A 25,453-nucleotide genomic window follows, 5' to 3' on the forward strand; every position below is an offset into this window, starting at 1 on the left:
TCCTGATGCCACTCTCTCATCCTGCTATAGAGTCCTGATGCCACTCTCTCAACCTGCTATAGAGTCCTGATGCCACTCTCTCATCCTGCTATAGAGTCCTGATGTCACTCTCTCATCCTGCTATAGAGTCCTGATGCCACTCTCTCATCCTGCTATAGAGTCCTGATGCCACTCTCTCAACCTGCTATAGAGTCCTGATGCCACTCTCTCAACCTGCTATAGAGTCCTGATGCCACTCTCTCATCCTGCTATAGAGTCCTGATGCCACTCTCTCATCCTGCTATAGAGTCCTGATGTCACTCTCTCATCCTGCTATAGAGTCCTGATGTCACTCTCTCATCCTGCTATAGAGTCCTGATGTCACTCTCTCATCCTGCTATAGAGTCCTGATGCCACTCTCTCATCCTGCTATAGAGTCCTGATGTCACTCTCTCATCCTGCTATAGAGTCCTGATGCCACTCTCTCATCCTGCTATAGAGTCCTGATGTCACTCTCTCATCCTGCTATAGAGTCCTGATGCCACTCTCTCATCCTGCTATAGAGTCCTGATGCCACTCTCTCATCCTGCTATAGAGTCCTGATGCCACTCTCTCGCGAGACATGGCCAAAGCTATAGAGCAGTGGTTCCCAAATGTTTTCATGTCAAGGACCCCCAAATTGACACTTATTAGCCCCGCGGACCCCCATTTGAAAACATATGCCTGCAGGGACCCCCATTTGAAAACATATGCCTGCAGGGACCCCCATTTGAAAACATATGCCTGCAGGGACCCCCATTTGAAAACATATGCCTGCAGGGACCCCCATTTGAAAACATATGCCTGCAGGGACCCCCATTTGAAAACATATGCCTGCAGGGACCCCCATTTGAAAACATATGCCTGCAGGGACCCCCATTTGAAAACATATGCCTGCAGGGACCCCCATAAGAGAAGATTTTTACAGCTCTAGCAGTGCTTCTTAACCCGTTTAATTTCAAGGACCCCCAGTTTGACATGCATATTAGTCTACAGACCCCCATTTAATGGCATTTCTATCTCTGGGACCCCCAATTTATATTGTAAAATCAATGTTCATTTATGTAACTCTGAGAGTGTACAAATGGACCTCAGAGTTACAGACCCATAAGGGTCCACTTGGTTCCAAACTCTCATTTAGCTGGGGACCCCCTAGAACTCCCTCAAGGACCCCTGGGCGTCCCCGGACCCCACTTTGGGAACAACTGCTATAGAGTACAGAGGTCCTGATGATGTCACTCGCTCATCCCTGGGTCGCGGAAGAAATGTCTCTATGGAGAATAACATTAGGGATGCTAGAGGGTATGCGCATGACATCATCGTACCTGGAAGTTATGCGGGAACGCCCACTGAGTGGCAAAAAACTGCTTTCTGGCCTTGACAGCCCATTCACCCAAACAGAAAAGTCCTGTCTGATTGCATTAAACAATGTTAACCCATTTGGACCTGAGATCAGATTCTAAAAATGTCTTCTACATCCTGACAGTTTTCTGAAAAAGCTATGTATCTATGTCAGTGGTTCTTCGACTTTTCAAAAATAGCAGACCTACAAGCTCGTAGCGCGCCACTCGGTGGCGCGCTATGAGCTTGTAGATCTGCTATTTTTCAATGGCTAAAGCATAACATAATGCTAACACCAAAAGGGGTTCCCGCCCAAAATGGGTTAACCTCCGTGGACGTTCTCTGTACGCGGTTCACCTCAAAGGACACACTTCCTTCATGGATTTCTATTGGTCCATGCCAAGTCTATACTGGATTTCTATTAGCTGACGTTGTGCCTTGCTCGAGGTGTCTCTCCAGTGTTTCTACTGGCTGTCATAGAACCTGGAGGTCTCTCCTGTGATTCTATTGGCTGGAGGAGGGCATGTCCCTATTGACTGCCGTGCCCTCTGGAGGCGCGTGCCCATTGGCTGTCGTCCTGGCTGGAGGAGCGTTCCCCTTTGGCTGGAGGTGTGTTCCCATTGGCTGTCGTCCTCACTGGAGGAGCGTCCCTATTGGCTGTCATGCCTTATGGAGGAGCGTCCCAATTGGCTGCTGTGCCTTCTGGAGGAGCGTCCCTATTGGCTGCTGTGCCTTCTGGAGGAGCGTCCCTATTGGCTGCTGTGCCTTCTGGAGGAGTGTCCCTATTGGCTGCTGTGCCTTCTGGAGGAGCGTCCCTATTGGCTGCTGTGCCTTCTGGAGGAGCGTCCCTATTGGCTGCTGTGCCTTCTGGAGGAGTGTCCCTATTGGCTGTCGTCCTCACTGGAGGAAGTAGGAAGTAGAACAAAGTCCCGCCTTCTGCTGCGTGACGTCCTCCTCTTCCTCCTGTCAATCACCCTGAGCCTCCTGTCAATCACATCTGACACACACACACACACACACACACACACACACACACACACACACACACACACACAGACACAGACACAGACACACACACACACACACACACACACACACACACACACACACACACACACACACACACACACAGTTGATCATTTGGGCTTGTTTCTAAAGTGTATTTTATCATTTGGGCTTGTTTCTAAAGTGTAGTTGATCATTTGGGCTTGTTTCTAAAGTGTATTTGATCATTTGGGCTTGTTTCTAAAGTGTATTTGATCATTTGGGCTTGTTTCTAAAGTGTAGTTGATTATTTGGGCTTGTTTCTAAAGTGTATTTGATCATTTGGGCTTGTTTCTAAAGTGTATTTGATCATTTGGGCTTGTTTCTAAAGTGTAGTTGATTATTTGGGCTTGTTTCTAAAGTGTAGTTGATTATTTGGGCTTGTTTCTAAAGTGTAGTTGATTATTCGGGCTTGTTTCTAAAGTGTATTTGATCATTTGGGCTTGTTTCTAAAGTGTAGTTGATTATTTGGGCTTGTTTCTAAAGTGTAGTTGATTATTTGGGCTTGTTTCTAAAGTGTATTTGATCATTTGGGCTTGTTTCTAAAGTGTAGTTGATTATTTGGCCTTGTTTCTAGAACAAAACAAAACATTGCATGGATGCACCTGGGACGTATCCTCAGTGATGTATCCCAAGGTCACCCGGGTTTCGGGTCTCTCGAACATCACCCCTCACTCAGGTGACCCAGCCGGGGTGATCAAGTCCCGACTTACGTCCCAGTCGCTACCCTCGATTGTTTCTAAAGTGTAGTTGATAATATTGGCCTTTTTCTTTTGCTTGCGGCACTAGCCGCTCCAATGTCTGTTTAAGCTTGGAATGTGATGTATGATGATAAGAGTGCTGCTCACTTCACACGCGTGTGATTATTATTAACACCCCGAACGCCCGGGGTTATTTAATCCAATAAATCATAGCGCCCAGCGATTTTATAGCAGCGGAGCACATTTAGCGACGGACCAGATGTTGTCCCGGATGTGGCTGAAGCAGATAGATGTAGCCAAAACACTCTCGAGGCGATCGGCAACAACGGGAGGTATGATTAATTCTAACGCGACTAGCGATGGGACCGCGGTGGGCCGTCTAACACATAATCTTTTCTTAGAATTGGACAGAATGATTTAGATCAAGAGTTATTCATGTATTAAGATTTTCGATCTCGTCAGCTAAAATGGGGGGGGAACATTTTCGATGACGTCCCACCGGAAAATAACATCGAGTTTTGCGCAACAGACGCTCCCAGCCTGTGGAGCGATGCGGTCGGTTTTGATATCAATAATCTCCGTCCTTTTGATCAATCTCCATCTTGAGCGCTGGGCGTTACTAATTGATAGGGCGGAGAACTCCGTCCTGTGCGCTCAGGGTGTTAACAGTGGTTCCCACATTGTTTCATGTCAAAGATTAATATGTATTTGTATTTGTCCGCAGACATGCTGATATGATGATGTACGGTGATAAGAGCGCCCCTCGCTTCACACGGGTGTGATTTTAGTTTTTCCAAAAAGTAGCATAATCACATATTTCCGCGCAAATAGCCTGCACATTTTTTGCTAGCATTGTCAGTCAGTCCAGTCCGGGGTGTGTCCAGTATAAAGTGGGCGTGGTGTGTTTACCTGTCCAATCAGGGGGTGTGTCCAGTATAAAGTGGGCGTGGTGTGTTTACCTGTCCAATCAGGGGGGGGGGGGGGGGGGGGGGGGGGTCCAGTATAAAGTGGGCGTGGTGCTGTTTACCTGCTACACTGTCATAGTCCAGTAGGGGGTGTGTCCAGTATAAAGTGGGCGTGGTGTGTTTACCTGCTACAGTGTCGTAGTCCAACCGGGGGTCCCTCCAGTAGAGGCTGGGGGCGGTCCTCCAGTGGCGGTAGAGGCGGGTGTGCAACACGGACAGCGCCAACAGAACCAGCAGGAAACCGAGCGCCGCCGCCGCCCAAACGGCCTCGTCCGTCCTGGCCGTGTGTGACGATGATGATGATGGTGAAGACATGGACGCTGTGCCTTTCCTCAGCACTCTGCCGCCGTCGGGATCCTCACTGGCGCCATCTGGTGGTCTGGATGACTATAGATAGATCGATAGATAGATAGATAGATAGATAGATAGATAGATAGATAGATAGATAGATAGATAGATAGTGTTTTTGGCCACGTCAAAAGAATCACATTTCCATACATGAGAATGTAGTCTGGGCTCCGGGAACGGGACTACAAATCTACCAAACGCCATAAAGACCAGCAGTGAATTTGTTCCACGCCGTCGGCCCGTAGAACCAGCTTCGTGTTTTTTAGTTGCCATTTTTAGGAACATGGAGGACTCTTAGGTAACCTGACTCCGCCAGATGGGGCAGCAGAGAGTACACTGGGTTCCCCCCTCCTGGTCCCATCTGGGAACTCTCAGGCAGACTTGATGCCCGGCCACAAAACGGCCTGGCCAATCAGCAGGCTCTCTGCTGCCCCATCTGGTGGAGTCAGGTTAGACCTTAGGGGGCAGTTTGGGACATATCTAGACAGGCATTGAGAGCTTTATAAACAAGTAAAATCATTTTAAAATCGCCCCGGGCGGCTGGCGTAACCGTCTGGGCACCTTGGCTGGTAATCCAGTCTGGCAGTGTGCCGCGGGTTCCCGGCGGCCTTCAGCGCATGTCACCCCCCCCCCCCATCTCTCTCCCCATTTCCTGTGAGCCTACTGTCACTCTGTCCCTCTAGAAAAATAAAGGCGAAGAAAATAATAATACAAAAATGAAATCAATCCTAAAAACAACCGGAAGCCAATGCAGTGAAGCTAAAACTGGAGTAATATGTTCTCTCATCTTAGTTTTAGTTAAAACTCTGGCTGCCGCATTTTGGACAAGTTGTAATCTGTTTTCTTTGGCAGTCCAGAAAATAGTGCAATAATCAATAATCAAGCCAAAAAACAAACAAAGGTGTGGATCATCAGCGTTTTTGCATCGTCCAATGACAGTGATTCGTGCAATATTTCTAAGGTGAAAAAAGGCAACATGATTAATGTGTGAATTACAATTCAATTCATTGAAAAAACCCTTTCTGAATGACTGAGACCTTTTGTAAAGTAATCGCTTCTGGAAAATAACAGAAGACATGTAACACATTATTGTCTGCTGTGTTGCTTTTCAATGTGTACACTGTGTAATTATATAGAGGTATGGCAGGGGTGCCCAAAAGGTAGATCGTGATCTACCAGTAGATCACAAAGGCTGTGCAGGTAGATCACATGACATGCCCCTAAAATGTATCACTTGTATTAAGGTGACTTGATTGATTGACATAAAAAGGGCCTGTCAGCTCAAACCCCCAAGAGTGTTGCGCACAAATGTCAGTAGCATTACAAAGTTATATACAAGAAAACCTATTCTATTTCTCTCTCTATTTCCTGTTCCAAGTGTGTCTTATGTAACTATTTCGGTCAGTAGATCTTGTTGAGCTGGTCATTTTGATAGTAGCTCTCAACTCAAAAAGTGTGGGCACCCCTGAGGTATGGTATCTAAAGAGCACAAAGCACCTTTCTGAACGTACCAAGTATCGCACTATAATTGCATTGTATGTAGTCATAGCACATCATAGTACATATGTATAGCATAGTATAGTATATATGTATAGTTTATATGTATAGTTTAATTATATAGATATTCCACTGTTACGTTCTTAGCTTACGGTACACATGTTTCATGATAAATGCTTTTTATGTGATGTATTCCCATGCTTTTTTTGTTCTTGCTTAATGTAAATCGCTCTGGATTAAGAGCGTCTGCTAAATGCCTAAATTGTAAATTGTATCGCGAGACTTCCCACCGTTTCCTGTCCGGCAGCCAAATCTCGCGATACCTCTGAGCCAGAAACGATACCTGCTGCTGTTTAGATCCTCAGATAAAAATACTGTGCACATCGAAAAGTAAGTGATTAGAAAACAACCTGTGATATGTCTTCTTTTATATTCCGGAACCGATTATATGAGCCGGTCCAGCCGGCTCCATTCACTGCCATGTATTCATTGAACTTCCGGTGTGAGTTTTGGCTCCCATGAGTGTCCATGACGTGTCCATGAAGTGTCATGGCGCAGCCCAGTCACGTGACCATTTCATTTCCTTCGCGGTCGCAAAAACACTGCTTCCGGTCCACTCCCACGTTAGAGGATTGTGGAAGTTGTAGTTTTATTAGGATTCAGCGTGAACTGTACAGTATACTCACCCTGGGTAGTAGTTTTATTAGGTTCCAGTGTGAACTACATACTCACCTTGGGACTTGTATTATATGTTATAATTATGTTATACTAGTTTTGGATTATTCATTATAGTTTAGTTTTAGTTCGTTTTGACAATTTCTTTTCTTCTAATTCAGTTAGTTTTAAATTGTTTTTAGAGCAGGTTTGCTAGTTTTTAATGCTTAGTTTTAGTTTAGTTTTACTTTTTAGTTGTTTTTTTCCATACTTGGGGTTATTTGACAGACCAAGGTCAGAGTAAGTAAAGTAGGCCCTGTTGTGTAATAAATATATATTCAGTTACTGTTGGTGACGAGAAAAACTAAAACTACAGGCATTTTGTCTATAATTTCAGTTTGTTTATTTTTTTAAGAATTTTGATTTAGTTCAGTTAAAGGACCACTTCACCACTTTTCAACTTATCTTCCTATAATTGGTCCTAACTAATGTTCATGATAAAATACCACAATTTTTTCCTACTCAGTCTGTGTCTCATAGGAGGGCTGTGGGCAGTTCAGAAACCCGTCCACCAGTGACATCATCGATGGTGAATCCAAGCTAATAGAAACGGCAGGCTTTCTTTTCCTGAAAAGTTGCATTGCAAAAGTTGAAGCCATCGTTCTCACGATAATAACAATCTAAATATATTTTAAAACAAATCTTGTTTTAAAAAAAATCTGCCTAATGATGATGTCACTGGTGGACGGGTGTCCGAACTGCCCAAAGCCCTCCTATGAGACACAGACTGAGTAGGAAAAAATGGTGGTGTTTTATCATGAACATTAGTGAGAAACAATTATATGAAGAGATGTTGAAAAGTGGTGAAGTGGTCCTTTAATGAAAATGATTTTTATTTTGTATTTTAGTTTTTGTTATTTATTTTTAGTTTGTTATTTTTAGTCAATTATAATAACCTTGTAAACTACATACAGTACTCACCCTGGGTCGTATGTAAACTACATACAGTACTCACCCTGGGTCGTGTGTAAACTACATACAGTACTCACCCTGGGTCGTATGTAAACTACATACAGTACTCACCCTGGGTCGTATGTAAACTACATACAGTACTCACCCTGGGTCGTATGTAAACTACATACAGTACACTACTCACCCTGGGTCGTATGTAAACTACATACAGTACTCACCCTGGGTCGTATGTAAACTACATACAGTACTCACCCTGGGTCGTGTGTAAACTACATACAGTACTCACCCTGGGTCGTGTGTAAACTACATACAGTACTCACCCTGGGTCGTATGTAAACTACATACAGTACTCACCCTGGGTCGTGTGTAAACTACATACAGTACTCACCCTGGGTCGTATGTAAACTACATACAGTACTCACCCTGGGTCGTATGTAAACTACATACAGTACTCACCCTGGGTCGTATGTAAACTACGTACAGTACTCACCCTGGGTCGTATGTAAACTACATACAGTACTCACCCTGGGTCGTATGTAAACTACATACAGTACTCACCCTGGGTCGTATGTAAACTACATACAGTACTCACCCTGGGTCGTATGTAAACTACATACAGTACTCACCCTGGGTCGTATGTAAACTACATACAGTACTCACCCTGGGTCGTATGTAAACTACATACAGTACTCACCCTGGGTCATAACTACATACAGTACTCACCCTGGGTCGTATGTAAACTACATACAGTACTCACCCTGGGTCGTATGTAAACTACATACAGTACTCACCCTGGGTCGTATGTAAACTACATACAGTACTCACCCTGGGTCGTGTGTAAACTACATACAGTACTCACCCTGGGTCGTATGTAAACTACATACAGTACTCACCCCGGGTCGTGTGTAAACTACATACAGTACTCACCCTGGGTCGTATGTAAACTACATACAGTACTCACCCTGGGTCGTGTGTAAACTACATACAGTACTCACCCTGGGTCGTATGTAAACTACATACAGTACTCACCCCGGGTCGTATGTAAACTACATACAGTACTCACCCCGGGTCGTATGTATTGTAAACTACATACAGTACTCACCCCGGGTCGTATGTATTGTAAACTACATACAGTACTCACCCTGGGTCGTATGTAAACTACATACAGTACTCACCCTGGGTCGTATGTAAACTACATACAGTACTCACCCTGGGTCGTATGTAAACTACATACAGTACTCACCCTGGGTCGTATGTAAACTACATACAGTACTCACCCTGGGTCGTATGTAAACTACATACAGTACTCACCCTGGGTCGTATGTAAACTACATACAGTACTCACCCTGGGTCGTATGTAAACTACATACAGTACTCACCCTGGGTCGTATGTAAACTACATACAGTACTCACCCTGGGTCGTATGTAAACTACATACAGTACTCACCCCGGGTCGTATGTAAACTACATACAGTACTCACCCTGGGTCATAACTACATACAGTACTCACCCTGGGTCGTATGTAAACTACATACTGTACTCACCCTGGGTCGTATGTAAACTACATACAGTACTCACCCTGGGTCGTATGTAAACTACATACAGTACTCACCCTGGGTCGTATGTAAACTACATACAGTACTCACCCTGGGTCGTATGTAAACTACATACAGTACTCACCCTGGGTCGTATGTAAACTACATACAGTACTCACCCTGGGTCGTGGGGTGTGGCGGGGTAGAGGCGAGGTGAAGCCGCCCTTTCGGGTTATGCTGCGAGCGCGTGCGTTGCTGTGTGTGTTGCCGTGCGCGTTGCCGTGCGCGCGTTTCTTCGCCACCTCTCTCTCCGTCACTCCCAGCAGGCTGATGTCTGACCGCCTCTGTGACGCGTCGGGCTGTCAATCACCAGCCAGTCATAAAAGTGGACAAATAACAATGCAATTTCAATTTTACGATAATGTAGCATGTAGCATTTAGCAGAGGCTCTTAACCCTTAGACAGATTACTACTGGAAAACACGTGGAGTTTTGCATTAGTTCTGTCTGACTTGTACGTGATTTTCCGTAGTTCTCTTTTTTTAATAATACCAATAAATTAATTCGGTCCGCACCTCTGTATAGAGTATTGATAAGGAACACTGCAACAGAACCATTTTCTGACGTCCACCTCGGAATCACCTGGACTACACTGTCCTGGTGCGGTTCGGCTGCTTCTCTACGTTGTGGTTAGTTGGCGGCTTCAGGGCTAGCTGGCAGCCACAACATAGGCAGCCGTTCCCCGTGTTCTGTGCTGGTTAGCTGGCGGCTTTAGGGCTAGCTAGCAACCAGCAATCTGCAGTCAGTTTCCCCGCTGTCAGCGCCACAGTACGCGTGGCAAAGTGGAATAAGGATTAGGCTACTGTCCCGGTACCGGTACGACAAAGCCATCACTTGGCTACGATCGCCACCTTCATTCCTCTACCCGGCTCCACCACCGCTCATACAGCTCCCACTGGTCTCATCTGTTCATTCATCCTTTCTCTATTTTCTTTTATTACTTCTCCGTCCAATTGCCATGTTGTGGATTACCCTGCTGTGTCTGTGTTTCCATCTCCTCTGGTCAACAAACGTGTTGCCAGCGGCTAACAACAGCTCCAGGCTAACAACATCAATCCCGGATGGCACCATGTCTTTGTTTTACTCCACCTCACAACTGCTCAAACTCAACAACTACATCGTCATTCCATCCTTTATCTCAGCTATCAAAACACACGGACTGTTACGCCGATCCAAATACATCCATCGAAGATCCCGTAGAAAGTTTGTTTACTCCCGGTCTGATCACTCCACTATCCCCTCACTCTGGTCAAACGAACGACGTCATCACAACACACCACACGTGCGCCCCGCCCCCGCCTGCCTACAGCTGCTGATCAAAGCACCACTATCCGTCCAACTCAATCCATGTCTCAAATTCTCTCTTTTCAACACCCGATCATTAACAGACAAAGGACTCATACTCAGTGACTTTATAATGGACAATAAAATAGATATTTTCTGCATTACTGAAACCTGGCAAAAACATTTCACTCAACCAGACCACACCCCCCGGATACACCTACATGGACAAACCACGGCTTGACAAACGTGGAGGTGGTTTAGCCATAATACATCGACAACACATCAAAAGTCACTATTCCAACCTCCTCCTCATTTGAACAACTGGTTTTTAAACTATCTGGCCCCAAGCCCCTGGTTACTGCAGTCATCTACCGCCCCCCCAAACCCAACCCTTCATTTCCCTCTGACTTTTCCACATTCCTCACCCAGCTCTGTGCCATCTCTCCATCTGTCTTACTACTTGGTGATCTCAACTTTCACGTGGACTCACTCAACTCCCCACCTGCCATTGAATTCCTGGACATTTTAAACTGTTTTAATATCACCCAGCATGTAGATTTCCCCACACACAGAAAAGGTCACACTCTAGACCTGATCTGCACTACCGGAACCTCCATCAGCAACCTCTCCAACTCCGGCTCCACCCTCTCCACCTTCTCTGACCACCTGGCCCTCACCGTGGACATTGACATCCCCACCCCTGCCATCAAGCATACACGCCTCATCACATTTCGCAACCTCAAATCTATCCAGCCCCCTGCTCTCTCCTCCCTCCTGACTGTCACAATTTCTGACCTCTCACTCACCCAGAATGCCTCCCCGACTGAACTAGTCAATAACTACAACAATGCCCTCTCCACCTGCCTAAATCAGCTTGCTCCCACAAAAACAAAACCTGTCTCCTACACCCACTCTGCCCCCTGGTACACAGACCACCTCCGCCACCTTAAGGCAGAGGGCCGCAAGCTCGAACGGCTAGTCAAAAGAACCGGTCTAACTGTTCACTCTGAGGCCTACAACTTACACCAGCAGCAATACAAGGAAGCCCTCAACAGTGCACGCACCTCCCACTACTCCTCCATTATCCAATCTGGCAGCAATAACCCCAAAACGCTCTTCTCCACTGTCAGCAACCTGCTCAAACCCATGGATACCACCACCTCCTCCTTCACTACCAGTAAATGCGAATCATTTCTGACGTTTTTTCAAACCAAAATAGACAACATTCACTCTGAACTGGCCATCCCCTCCTCCACCACTCCCCCGGATCCTGAACCTACCCCCCCTCTGTTCTCTGGTCAACCACTCACCATCTTCACCGAGATCACCACATCTGACCTATCCACCATAACCTCCGGCATGAAGGCATCCACTTGCATCCTGGATCCCATGCCCTCCTCCCTAGTTATGGCCTGCCTCCCAGCTCTCTCCCAAACCATCACCAAAATCATTAACACCTCCCTGTCCACTGGTTTCATCCCACCTGCCCTTAAACTGGCTGCTGTCACCCCCATTCTCAAAAAACCCGGACTAGACCCTGACACCCCCAACAATTACCGCCCCATCTCCAACCTTCCCTTCATCTCCAAAATCCTAGAAAGAGCAGTCGCCTCCCAACTTAAATCACACCTGGACTCAAACAACCTTTATGAAACATTCCAATCTGGTTTCCGCTCAATGCACAGCACAGAAACAGCCCTCCTCAAAGTCACCAACGACATCTTACTCTCCGCTGACTCTGGTTCCCTCTCCATCCTCATCCTCCTGGACCTCTCTGCCGCTTTTGACACCATCAATCACTCCACCCTCATCTCACGCCTTCAGTCCTCCCTTGGAATAACACACACTGCCCTCTCCTGGCTGAAATCATACCTTTCTGACCGCCACCAGTTCATCTCCATCAACAACTGTCACTCCTCCACTGCCCCAGTCACCCACGGCGTCCCCCAGGGCTCTGTACTTGGTCCTCTCCTTTTCATTATCTATATTCTACCACTTGGGCAAATTCTCCGTCACCACAACCTCCAGTTCCACTGCTACGCCGATGACACTCAACTGTACCTCTCCACCAAGACCATCACTGCTGCCACCCACTCCACCCTCACCACCTGCCTCAGTGATATTAAAACATGGATGCAAAATAACTTTTTAAAACTCAACTGCAACAAATCAGAAATTCTAGTCATCGGCCCTAACTCTCTCACCAGCTCCATCCAGAACTTCACCCTCAACATCGATGGCACCACTGTTACAACCTCCCCCCACATCCTTAACCTTGGTGTCACATTTGACTCCACCCTCTCATTCCTTCCCCACATAAACCAGACCATCAAAACCGCCTTCTTCCACCTCAGGAATATTGCCCGCCTCCGGCCCTCTCTGTCTTTCCCTGCTGCCGAAACCCTCATCCACGCATTCATCACATCCCGGATCGACTACTGCAACAGTATACTCAATGGCACCACCTCCAAAATCCTCAACAAACTACAACACGTACAAAACTCTGCTGCCCGCCTGCTCACCAGTACACGCTCCAGAGACCACATTACACCCGTCCTCCACGACCTACACTGGCTTCCCGTCAAACAAAGAATTCACTACAAAATCCTGCTCACCACCTACAAAGCTCTCAATAACCTGGCTCCCCCCTACCTCTCCGATCTTCTCGAACCATATGTCCCCCTCCGCTCCCTCAGGTCCAGTGAAGCCAACCTCCTGAAGGTCCGCAAGGCCAAGCACCGCACCTGGGGGGACAGGGCCTTCTCTGTTTCGGCCCCCAACCTCTGGAATGAACTCCCCAACCATCTCAGAGCTGCTCCCTCTCTCCTCTCATTCAAAACCTCACTCAAAACCCACCTCTTCAGGATAGCTTTCCCCAGCTGAGGTCTGGATAGGATGTCCCCCCTTTCCCTCGTTTATCCTTTTATCTTTTTAACCCTGTACTGCTATGTTATGTTTTGCTTTGTTTTTTTTCTTATTAAAGTCTGTTCCTAGTGTTCCTATGTAAAGCGCTTTGGGTATTTTGAAAAGCGCTATATAAATTTGAGCTATTATTATTATTATTATTATTGAGCATAAATATCAACTACATTTCCCAGAAAACCCGTGTCACGTGACACACGTGTACGCTTTGCCATTGGAAGCTGAGCCCACCCCCCAGTAAACAGTGGGGGCGGAGGGAGTTTTCATAGTTTTCAGTGTTCAGCCCGTTTGCCGTCTCTCCCGAGCGATTTTCTATCAGAAAAAGTTGAAAGCAGTAATATTTATTTGAGCGAGTTTTGTGGTAGTAGTATTGATCCATACGCGTCCCAGTCGCCTTCTCCAGTCCCCACCAGCCCGGTCGCTGGGACCGGTGGCTGGGCTTAGAACTGGAGCGGGGACCGGCCACTACCACTCATTGTCTCCTCATCGTCGTCCTATGAGCTATACCGGGAAACCATTGAAAGAAGACGATCAACCCGGAATGTTTTGAGGTAATCTTATTGTAGAAAATGCCCTTCTATAGTGATCAGAAATCATGGACAAAAGAAATCTACAAGCTCACAACGCGTCGCGCATAACCACGCGTTGCTTCAGTAAACGATGCATGTTTGTTCTCCGTATTTGTAGACAGTAAATAAAAGGAGCGAACATTACTCTTCAGATCAGATCGCCTATATGGCACGCTACAATATAAAATAATTGTACTGCCATGCGTGCATGGCTGCATGCCTGCTACGATACATTTGTACTGCACCGACCGACACTAACCCCCCCTCCAGCCATTAGCCAGCACCTTTTACTGTCTACAAAGACGGAGAACAAACATGATGATCTAAGCTCAAACAGGTCACATGCGCGACACGTTGTGAGCTTGTAGATTTCTTTTGTCCATGAGTTATATGAGCTTGCATGATAATCGCATTCATTGTATATTGTATACAATCATGATTTTACATTGTTTAGTGTGTCACCGTGTGATGATGATGATGACTATGATGTCAGATAGCCTACGTCCCCCCCCCTCCCGGCCAATAGCCAGTACCATTTCTGCAGTGTTTGCTAGCAACTAGCCAACAGCCAGTGGAATGTGGCGACGCGATGGTGCTGGATATTATACCCGCGAGCACTCATTGGTGTCATTCTAACGTCGCCTATTATTTTATCGTGATACTAGCAGCCAGCTCTACAAGCTCAAACAGGTCACATGCGCGACGCGTTGTGAGCTTGTAGATTTCTTTTGTCCATGAGTTATATGAGCTTGCATGATAATTGCATTCATTGTATATTGTATACAATCATGATTTTACATTGTTTAGTGTGTCACCGTGTGATGATGATGATGATGACGATGATGATGTCAGATAGCCTACGTCCCACCCCCCCCCCCCCCGGCCAATAGCCAGTACCATTTCGTTTGCTAGAAACTAGCCAACAGCCAGTGGAATGTGGCGACGCGATGGTGCTGGATATTATACCTGCGAGCACTCATTGGTGTCATTCTAACGTCGCCTATTATTTTATCGTGATACTAGCAGCCAGCTACAAACACCATGTAATAGTAGCGTGCACTGACAACAGCTAAATGTTTATTTTTTATATATTTAGAACTGACATCAGATGAGGAGGATGATGCGATGGAGTTCTCCGATACTGAACCGGATTCATTCATTTCAGGGGGGCAGTTTTTTTTTAAATTATTATTATTATTTAGCCTACACACACACACACCGTCAAGAACAACTGGAATGCAGTGGTTTGGGGACACTGGGGAGTTTGGGGACAACTGTTTTGTATGTAGGCCTATTTATTTTCTGTAATATTTATTAGAATTTTATTATGTTAGTAGTCATAAAAAATAAAAGACGCTTTTACAATGAGTTAGACCTGTCATGGCTATTTTGTTCACTATTGTGAGGTTTATTGTATATGACTAAGCGAGTTTCAACTGTGATTTACTCTGTAACGGTAGATGGTAATAACTCAATTTCTTTTTTATAATACAGTATACATTCAAGTCTATATTTTGATACATTTCATGGGCACCAAGTCATATCAAAACAATGTCCTTGGATGTGTTTTCTATCAAAACTGTGTTTCTTCATAATAGGTTTTTGAGATACATGCATGAATAGACAAGGTACTGGTAAGACTATGTAAACATGGTGTATATCAAAATGTGCATTAGAATGTCTAATTTTACCCCAAAAAAGAATTGAGTTTATATGATGTTCCAATTCAGAGCTCTGGGGACTTTTAGCTGGATAGGTCAGATTGATCATGACTGACCATGCTATTTATAGATGGCAAAATATCTACAGTGGTACATGTGAGAAACTTTTTATTTTATTTTAATTGAACTAGACAACTCACCCTTTAAAATGAGATATTGCATGGCTATGGACGCCCAGCAGAAAAAAAGTTATTTAGAAAATAAAACTTCAACCGGGCATAACTTTTTTTGTTTTCCTAGAAACACTACCCAGTGTAAATGCAGGCTCTTTTAAATGGCTTCCAACACAAAAACTAAACATTTTATCAACTCAGTTCATTTTTTTCCTGGAAGCAGACAAGTCAAGCTTTCTCTGAAGGTCTTTCGTTGTCACACATTCACAACAGAGAATTTTCAATAAATCATTCAAAAACGTGATTATGCCATAGAGAAGTCTACCTACTATATAGAAATCCTTGAAACGCTCAAAGAGTTAACCCATTTTGGGCGGGAACCCCTTTTGGTGTTAGCATTATGTTATGCTTTAGCTATTGAAAAATAGCAGATCTACAAGCTCATAGCGCGGCACCGAGTGGCGCGCTACGAGCTTGTAGGTCTGACATAGAAACATAGCTTTTTCAGAAAACTGTCAGGATGTAGAAGATTTTTAGAATCTGATCTCAGGTCAAAATGGGTTAATCCAGAGCCACTTACAGTAAGCACAAGAACAACACATGGTATTAATACATCAAACGGATATATCCGTAGCTGGCGTATAACGTCACATAGGCGGGGGGAACGGATATTCACATAGTTGGCAAAAAAAAGAGCTTGTAGGTGTGCTATTTTTGAAAAATCGTGAAAATGCGGCACAAATCTTTGAAAATATATTCTTTCAGAGCGAAAGATTGTAACTCAAATCTTTGCTTCTGGGGGGTCCCTGGAAAAAATATTTTTAGATGGGGGTCGGCGGCCAATTACAGATATTTTTGGGGGTCCTTGACATTAAAATGTATGAGAACGACTGACATAGAAACATAGGTTTTTCAAGGAAACTGTCAGGATTTAGAATCGTCCTCAGGTCTAAAAATGTGTTAAACAACATAGAAATGATGACATAGAAACAATGGCGTAGAATGATGTTAACATTTCTATAAATCTCTGGTCTTATTTTCATAACTTAGCTTACCGTGGTGTTGTGTCCGTGGGAGACGCGGTCGTCTCCGGCTGCCTTGGTCTGCGTCTGCGCAGCGATGCTCTGAGCTGCCTTGGTCTGCGTCTGCGTGACGATGCTCTGAGCTGCCTTGGTCTGCGTCTGCACGGCGATGCTCTGAGCTGCCTTGGTCTGCGTCTGCACGGCGATGCGCTGAGCTTCCTTGGTCTGCGTCTGCGCGGCGATGCTCTGAGCTGCCTTGGTCTGCGTCTGCGCAGCGATGCTCTGAGCTGCCTTGGTCTGCGTCTGCACGGCGATGCTCTGATCTGCCTTGGTCTGCGTCTGCGCGCCGATGCTCTGAGCTGCCTTGGTCTGCGTCTCTGCAGCGATGCTCTGAGCTGCCTTGGTCTGCGTCTGCACGGCGATGCTCTGAGCTGCCTTGGTCTGCGTCTGCGCAGCGATGCTCTGAGCTGCGTCTTTGTCTCTCCGCCTGTCCTCCAGAGTCTCTCGTCCGGTAGAGTCATTCGTAGCGCGTGGCTCTTCATCCGCGGTGGTTGTTTTCACGGTTTGGGCCTCCTGTTGGAGCTGAGCGGTGTGGTGCTCCTGGTGGAGCTGAGTGGTGTGGTGTTCCTGTTGGAGCTGAGCGTTGTGGGCCTCCTGGTGGAGCTCAGCGGTGTGGGCCTCCTGGGGGAGCTGAGTGGTGTGGGCCTCCTGGTGGAGGTCAGCGTTGTGGGCCTCCTGATGGAGCTGAGCGGTGTGGGCCTCCTGGTGGAGCTGAGCGGTGTGGGCCTCCTGGTGGAGGTCAGCGTTGTGGGCCTCCTGGTGGAGCTGAGTGCTGTGGGCCTCCTGGTGGAGCTCAGTGTTGTGGGGCTCCTGGTCAGCGTTGTCGCACTGTCACAAACAAACACACTTGAAATGAAATGAAATGAAATGAAATGAAATCTATATTTACCCAGGGTATCTGGGCTAAGCTCAAGAACTTGTTTCCAGCCAGGCCCTGCTCATAGAACACATTTCATCGTAGTGGTTCAATGCCTTGTTCAAGGGCACTTCAGCGGTGGTAATTTTTTAACGTGTCGGACGGCTGATTCGAACTAGGAACCTTCCGGTATCAAGACCGCGCCGCTATCCGTTCGGCCACCGCTGCCACTTAAGCTCTTGAACTGCAGAATCTAAATGATATCCCCCCCCCCCCCCCCCCCCCTTATCACCTACTTTATCACACGTAATCCAGAGTGATTTACAGTAAGCCAGAACAACACATGGTAATACATCAAATACATATAAATATAGTCATATATGATCATAAGTATAAACCAAGAACCTATAATCAGTCTAACAGTAGAATACTAAAAACCTAAAAAAAACAACAAAACAAGAATTGATTCAAATCAATTAATTACCAGCTGATTACAATCTTCAGAATTGTGCTATTATCTGAAATGTATATATCTGTGTCTGTTTATGTGTGTGTGTAAACAACAACAGGATCTGTCCAGGTGAGTGTAGCCTAGTACAAAATGGAGCCAAACATTGGTGACTATCAAGTCATTAGAGGAAATGGAGGTTATTTGGAATGTGTTGTCTGTAGCTTGATTTAACAGACCGAAAACAAATTAGAGGGAACATTGCCGCGGACCACCGCACCAACCTCCGCAGGGACCCCCCTTATATTCAATCAATTCAATTCAAGAATTGATTCAATATGAATAATAACCAGCAGCTTCCGTATAGATGTGTGTTTAATATAAGGGGGGTCCCTGCAGAGGTTGGTGCGGTGGTCCGCGGCAATGTTCCCTCTAATTTGTTTTCGTTCTGAGTAAACACTCAAACCTCCTGAGCAGACATCAGCAACTGCTGAGCAAACAGACATCACCTTGACACCAACTAGCCCAACATGAGAGAATGCGAAGTGAGCGCCCCACACTTCACACAGGTGTGATTTTTTTTTTTTTGCCAAAAGGATTTTGGGAGTGAATCAATGAATAGTTAGATAAGGCAACAAGTTCCAACATTTTTTTTGGTAATATCAAGGTGGTAGGCTAGCAATTTTAGGAGCCTTTTCAGGCTGTGACCCGCCAAAGTAATCATATTTGAACTGGGGACCCCCCCACCCAGACAAGCAACAGAATGGTTCCACAGATAAATGTTGTGAAATAGCAGATGTCCAAGGTCGTTGTGAACTTGTGGATTGGCTATTTGCACAATTGTTGCCTCTGGCTTATATAATAATAGGGTTGTCAATCGATTCAAATATGTAATCGTGATTAATCACATGATTGTCCATAGTTAATCGCAAATTAAAAGCATATTTTTATCCGTTCTAAATATACCTTAAATCAGTGGTTGTCAAGATTTGTCATATCAAGGCCCATTATTTATTCTGCATTTGAGCCACGGACCACCGAGAACTGTATTGATGTTGGTACCATTAGGAGAGATAACAGGCCAATGTTGATCAAATTAATTTTGCTACATTCTCAAATTGTGTAGAAGTAATGTAGATGTTTAACAATTTTTCAACTGTTGAGAGTGTGAAATTGAAGCAAAAGGACCCACTTGGTTGAATTGTACTCGCAAGAGTTAAAGATCTCTAAGGGTTCATTTGGTTACCAAGTCTCCATCATGTAGCTGGGGACCACCTGGTGGTCCCCAGACCACAGGTTCAGAACCACTGCTTTAGTGCTTTTCAAAATACTCTTATCAACATGGGAGAATGTTTTTGTGTTGCAAATGCCATGGAAGAGGGCAGAAATTCTCAAAGCATAAACTCCACACACACGCTGCGCGAGACGAGACCCCTCTGCTCCGCCTGCCTCTCTCTCCTGCAAGCCATAGCTGCAATCACGCACACACACAGGCTGTCAACATTAGCTTTAGCAGGCATTAGCATGGTGCAAAAGTAACTGCTGTGTTTGTCTCCCGAAACTGTTCAGTTCAGCCTGCATGAACAGCGCTCGAGCGCTCGGTTTCTGCCCCCTCAATGTCGTAACTCTTCTATGAGTTGGCTCTGGGTCAAACCACCGCGATGGGAAATGGCTGTGAATGTGCGTGGCAATGGAATTGGCCAATGCGAACTCTATACTCGTAATACTTTGGCACAAACCAACTATTGGCGAAGAACAATATTGATGTAACTAAGAGTTTCGATGAGTTAGCTATATTTTATATACAGAGATTTAGAAGGAATAAGCGAAATCGTGAGGCGACAATTCCTCCTCCTCCTCCGCTGTTTCTCTTCTCCTGAGGAGAGATCACAGTGGGCGGTGGCTTCCAGGCGTGTGTGTATGTGTGTGTGCGTGTGTGTCTGAGCCATTGGCGCGAGGGGAGGCAGTGTTGCCAGGTCCGTGAATTATAAGCGAGTTGGAGTGTGTGTAAGTAGTGTGTTGAAAGGTGTTTTTTGTGGGCTTTTGAAATATGCAGACTTGGCAACACTCAGCAAGAAGTACACGGCAGTATGGTTGCCAGTGTTGCCAACTGTCGTGACAGAAATAACCTAAGCAGCCTCCACGTTAGGCTGGAAATATGCAGGCAGGAAATATGCAGACTTGGCAACACTCAGCAAGAAGTACTCGGCAGTATGGTTGCCAGTGTTGCCAACTGTCGTGACAGAAATAAGCTAAGCAGCCTCCACGTTAGGCTGGATGGAAATATATGCAGACTTGGCTGGAAATATGCAGACTTGGCAACACTAGGATCTAGTGTTGCAAGTTTCCCATCCTAATATAGACCTGCCGATACTTCGTATCAGCTGGTAAAAAAACAATCAACCCGTAAATCAAACCTATAAGCACTATAGGAAGACCTGGCATATGTCTACATAACATGATATCTAAATTACATAAGTTTGGTCGTCGAGGTCATAAGTACTATAGGGGCTAAGATGGAGGTGGGTTTTCAGACTACGGCGAAAGATTGGGAGTGAGTCTGCAGTTCTGAATGCAATGGGAAGTTCATTCCATAGTTTAGATTGGGAGTGAGTCTGCAGTTCTGAATGCAATGGGAAGTTCATTCCATAGTTTAGATTGGGAGTGAGTCTGCAGTTCTGAATGCAATGGGAAGTTAATTACATAGTTTAGATTGGGAGTGAGTCTGCAGTTCTGAATGCAATGGGAAGTTCATTCCATAGTTTAGATTGGGAGTGAGTCTGCAGTTCTGAATGCAATGGGAAGTTCATTCCATAGTTTAGATTGGGAGTGAGTCTGCAGTTCTGAATGCAATGGGAGGTTCATTCCATAGTTTAGATTGGGAGTGAGTCTGCAGTTCTGAATGCAATGGGAAGTTAATTACATAGTTTAGATTGGGAGTGAGTCTGTAGTTCTGACTGCAATGGGAAGTTCATTCCATAGTTTAGATTGGGAGTGAGTCTGCAGTTCTGAATGCAATGGGAAGTTCATTCCATAGTTTAGATTGGGAGTGAGTCTGCAGTTCTGAATGCAATGGGAAGTTCATTCCATAGTTTAGATTGGGAGTGAGTCTGTAGTTCTGAATGCAATGGGAAGTTAATTACATAGTTTAGATTGGGAGTGAGTCTGCAGTTCTGAATGCAATGGGAAGTTCATTCCATAGTTTAGATTGGGAGTGAGTCTGCAGTTCTGAATGCAATGGGAAGTTCATTCCATAGTTTAGATTGGGAGTGAGTCTGCAGTTCTGAATGCAATGGGAGGTTCATTCCATAGTTTAGATTGGGAGTGAGTCTGCAGTTCTGAATGCAATGGGAAGTTAATTACATAGTTTAGATTGGGAGTGAGTCTGTAGTTCTGACTGCAATGGGAAGTTCATTACATAGTTTAGATTGGGAGTGAGTCTGCAGTTCTGAATGCAATGGGAAGTTCATTACATAGTTTAGATTGGGAGTGAGTCTGCAGTTCTGAATGCAATGGGAAGTTCATTACATAGTTTAGATTGGGAGTGAGTCTGCAGTTCTGAATGCAATGGGAAGTTCATTACATAGTTTAGATTGGGAGTGAGTCTGCAGTTCTGAATGCAATGGGAAGTTCATTCCATAGTTTAGATTGTGAGTGAGTCTGTAGTTCTGACTGCAATGGGAAGTTCATTCCATAGTTTAGATTGGGAGTGAGTCTGCAGTTCTGACTGCAATGGGAAGTTCATTCCATAGTTTAGATTGGGAGTGAGTCTGCAGTTCTGACTGCAATGGGAAGTTCATTCCATAGTTTAGATTGGGAGTGAGTCTGCAGTTCTGACTGCAATGGGAAGTTCATTCCATAGTTTAGATTGGGAGTGAGTCTGCAGTTCTGACTGCAATGGGAAGTTCATTCCATAGTTTAGATTGGGAGTGAGTCTGTAGTTCTGACTGCAATGGGAAGTTCATTCCATAGTTTAGATTGGGAGTGAGTCTGCAGTTCTGAATGCAATGGGAAATTAATTCCATAGTTTAGATTGGGAGTGAGTCTGTAGTTCTGACTGCAATGGGAAGTTCATTCCATAGTTTAGATTGGGAGTGAGTCTGTAGTTCTGACTGCAATGGGAAGTTAATTCCATAGTTTAGATTGGGAGTGAGTCTGTAGTTCTGACTGAATGGGAAGTTAATTCCATAGTTTAGATTGGGAGTGAGTCTGTAGTTCTGACTGCAATGGGAAGTTAATTCCATAGTTTAGATTGGGAGTGAGTCTGCAGTTCTGAATGCAATGGGAAGTTCATTCCATAGTTTAGATTGGGAGTGAGTCTGCAGTTCTGAATGCAATGGGAAGTTCATTCCATAGTTTAGATTGGGAGTGAGTCTGTAGTTCTGACTGCAATGGGAAGTTAATTCCATAGTTTAGATTGGGAGTGAGTCTGCAGTTCTGAATGCAATGGGAAGTTCATTCCATAGTTTAGATTGGGAGTGAGTCTGCAGTTCTGAATGCAATGGGAAGTTCATTCCATAGTTTAGATTGGGAGTGAGTCTGCAGTTCTGAATGCAATGGGAAGTTCATTCCATAGTTTAGATTGGGAGTGAGTCTGCAGTTCTGACTGCAATGGGAAGTTCATTCCATAGTTTAGATTGGGAGTGAGTCTGCAGTTCTGAATGCAATGGGAAATTAATTCCATAGTTTAGATTGGGAGTGAGTCTGTAGTTCTGACTGCAATGGGAAGTTCATTCCATAGTTTAGATTGGGAGTGGGTCTGTAGTTCTGACTGCAATGGGAAGTTCATTCCATAGTTTAGATTGGGAGTGAGTCTGCAGTTCTGAATGCAATGGGAAGTTCATTCCATAGTTTAGATTGGGAGTGAGTCTGTGGTTCTGACTGCAATGGGAAGTTCATTCCATAGTTTAGATTGGGAGTGAGTCTGTAGTTCTGACTGCAATGGGAAGTTCATTCCATAGTTTAGATTGGGAGTGAGTCTGTAGTTCTGACTGCAATGGGAAGTTCATTCCATAGTTTAGATTGGGAGTGAGTCTGCAGTTCTGACTGCAATGGGAAGTTCATTCCATAGTTTAGATTGGGAGTGAGTCTGCAGTTCTGACTGCAATGGGAAGTTCATTCCATAGTTTAGATTGGGAGTGAGTCTGCAGTTCTGAATGCAATGGGAAGTTCATTCCATAGTTTAGATTGGGAGTGAGTCTGTAGTTCTGAATGCAATGGGAAGTTCATTACATAGTTTAGATTGGGAGTGAGTCTGTAGTTCTGAATGCAATGGGAAGTTCATTCCATAGTTTAGATTGGGAGTGAGTCTGTAGTTCTGACTGCAATGGGAAGTTCATACCATAGTTTAGATTGGGAGTGAGTCTGCAGTTCTGACTGCAATGGGAAGTTCATTCCATAGTTTAGATTGGGAGTGAGTCTGCAGTTCTGACTGCAATGGGAAGTTAATTCCATAGTTTAGATTGGGAGTGAGTCTGTAGTTCTGAATGCAATGGGAAGTTCATTCCATAGTTTAGATTGGGAGTGAGTCTGTAGTTCTGAATGCAATGGGAAGTTAATTCCACAGTTTAGATTGGGAGTGAGTCTGCAGTTCTGACTGCAATGGGAAGTTCATTCCATAGTTTAGGAGACACATCATGTGATCATGTCATTCTTAAACTGTATCGTATTGCCTCTTTTTTTTTTTATTAATTTATTAAATTGAACTGCCTGTCGTCGTCCCCCCCCGCAATTTTTAACAAAGAAAGTTGTATTTATAATGTATTTACAAAATGAGAGTCCATTGATGACAAGTTACCATTACTGGTATTAATATAGGCCTAATAGCCAGCATATGATTACATTTAAAAGTAGCCTACTTAAGGACTTTACTAGCCCCTCTCGGAACCCTCGTAAAAGGTTTCTGACATTTGGATGTTTACCTTTTACGGAGGGTTCCTTCTCAGTTGTCGCCCGCAACATGGCGATTCTGGGATACACACGGACTTGGCCTCGCATATGTCCTTTCTGCGCTATTTGAGTGATGGTTATATGTCTATAAAGAAGCATATATCGGCAATAGGAGACAACGGAGACAACGGAAACCTCAGCGAACGGTGCAGAAGCCGTTAAGTATTTTTAGACCGTTTTGGCAGCCCTGAAAAACATCCTGCATGTATGCGGTCGGCCAATCAGAGGCAGTAACTAGGACGTACATCTAGCCAGGGAGGCGGGACATGGGAAGTGAGGAAGAGAGAATTTCAGAGCTGCCAAAACGGTCTAACAAATTTAAAATACTTAACGGCTTCTGCGCCGTTCGCTGAGGTTTCCGTTGTCTCCGTTGTCTCCTATTGCTGATATATGCTTCTTTAGAGACATATAACCATCACTCAAATAGCGCAGAAAGGACATATGCGAGGCCAAGTCCGTGTGTATCCCAGAATCGCCATGTTGCGGGCGACAACTGAGAAGGAACCCTCCGTAAAAGGTAAACATCCAAATGTCAGAAACCTTTTACGAGGGTTCCAAGAGGGGCTAGGACTTTACGTACCTCTACTCCACTATCTCAGAGGCAAATATTGTACTTTTTGCCTCACTACAATTATTTGAAAACTTTTACTATAGTTGAAGCTTTTGAACCATATATTGATTGATTGGTTGAAATATGTATTATATATGTATATATAATAGTTTGCAGAATTACAGTACAATTCAAGCACAACTCAATACAAAGACTGTTAACTGTGAGTCGATGACCCAATAAAGCATTACACTTGTTTACAAGAGGGCCCACCTTGTTCAATTCAGCAAAACATTTAGAGACGTATAAACTTTGAAAATAGCCGATCTACAAGCGTTGATCGCCTCTGGTATCCTATTGTATTACTTAGTTAATACCATAGTAGTAATTCCATTGTCACAGCAGGATATAATGTTATTAGTATTAGTAGCAATATTAAGTATTATTACCATTCCATTGTTACAGGAGGATGCAGCAGCCCAGACACCCCCGCCGGAGGCACCGACCTGGTACCGAGCCACGCTGAGGAACGCTGCCGCCAGCAGGCTCACCACGAGCGGACTGGACATGTCGGCACGCCTCGGTGAAGGTGGTGGTGGTCAGTCACGCACACACACGCGCACGCAGGCACGCACTGACACGGACACATACGCACAAATCCACAGTCCACTCATTCGGTCAGATCACACACACACACACGCACGCACGCGCACACACAGTCACACATACACACATACAGACATCTGGTTCTCCATCCATCTTTTTTAGAATGTCCCACAATAAAACACGCAAAATAAATCAAGCGATGCCACGTGCGTAATATGC

At 45.0% G+C, this 25,453-nt stretch overlaps 2 protein-coding genes across 3 annotated transcripts in view; one reads left to right on the forward strand and one right to left on the reverse strand.

Annotated features, from left to right (window-relative positions):
- LOC306932970 (uncharacterized protein) overlaps positions 1-25,453 on the forward strand; it is a 293,356-nt gene that overhangs the window by 193,660 nt on the left and 74,243 nt on the right. The window lies entirely within an intron of this gene.
- The window catches only part of LOC306932608 (uncharacterized protein), a 23,917-nt gene continuing 167 nt past the window's right edge, over positions 1,704-25,453 (reverse strand). Inside the window, exons 1-5 of one of the 2 annotated variants that reach the window (XM_079514469.1) lie at positions 25,078-25,453; positions 16,799-17,653; positions 9,255-9,434; positions 4,195-4,456; positions 1,704-2,356 (exon numbers count right to left, since the gene is read on the reverse strand). The exon at positions 25,078-25,453 is cut by the window's right edge and continues 167 nt beyond it. In XM_079514469.1, coding sequence (XP_079370595.1) covers positions 2,241-2,356; positions 4,195-4,456; positions 9,255-9,434; positions 16,799-17,653; positions 25,078-25,197 — 1,533 coding nt within the window. In that variant the 5' untranslated portion in view covers positions 25,198-25,453 and the 3' untranslated portion in view covers positions 1,704-2,240. The remainder of the gene's footprint in view (positions 2,357-4,194; positions 4,457-9,254; positions 9,435-16,798; positions 17,654-25,077) is intronic. The other variant, XM_079514470.1, reaches the window with a different exon arrangement.

This window comes from Electrona antarctica (assembly GCF_951216825.1).
Source record: "Electrona antarctica genome assembly, chromosome: 11".
NCBI classification, from domain to species: domain Eukaryota; kingdom Metazoa; phylum Chordata; class Actinopteri; order Myctophiformes; family Myctophidae; genus Electrona; species Electrona antarctica.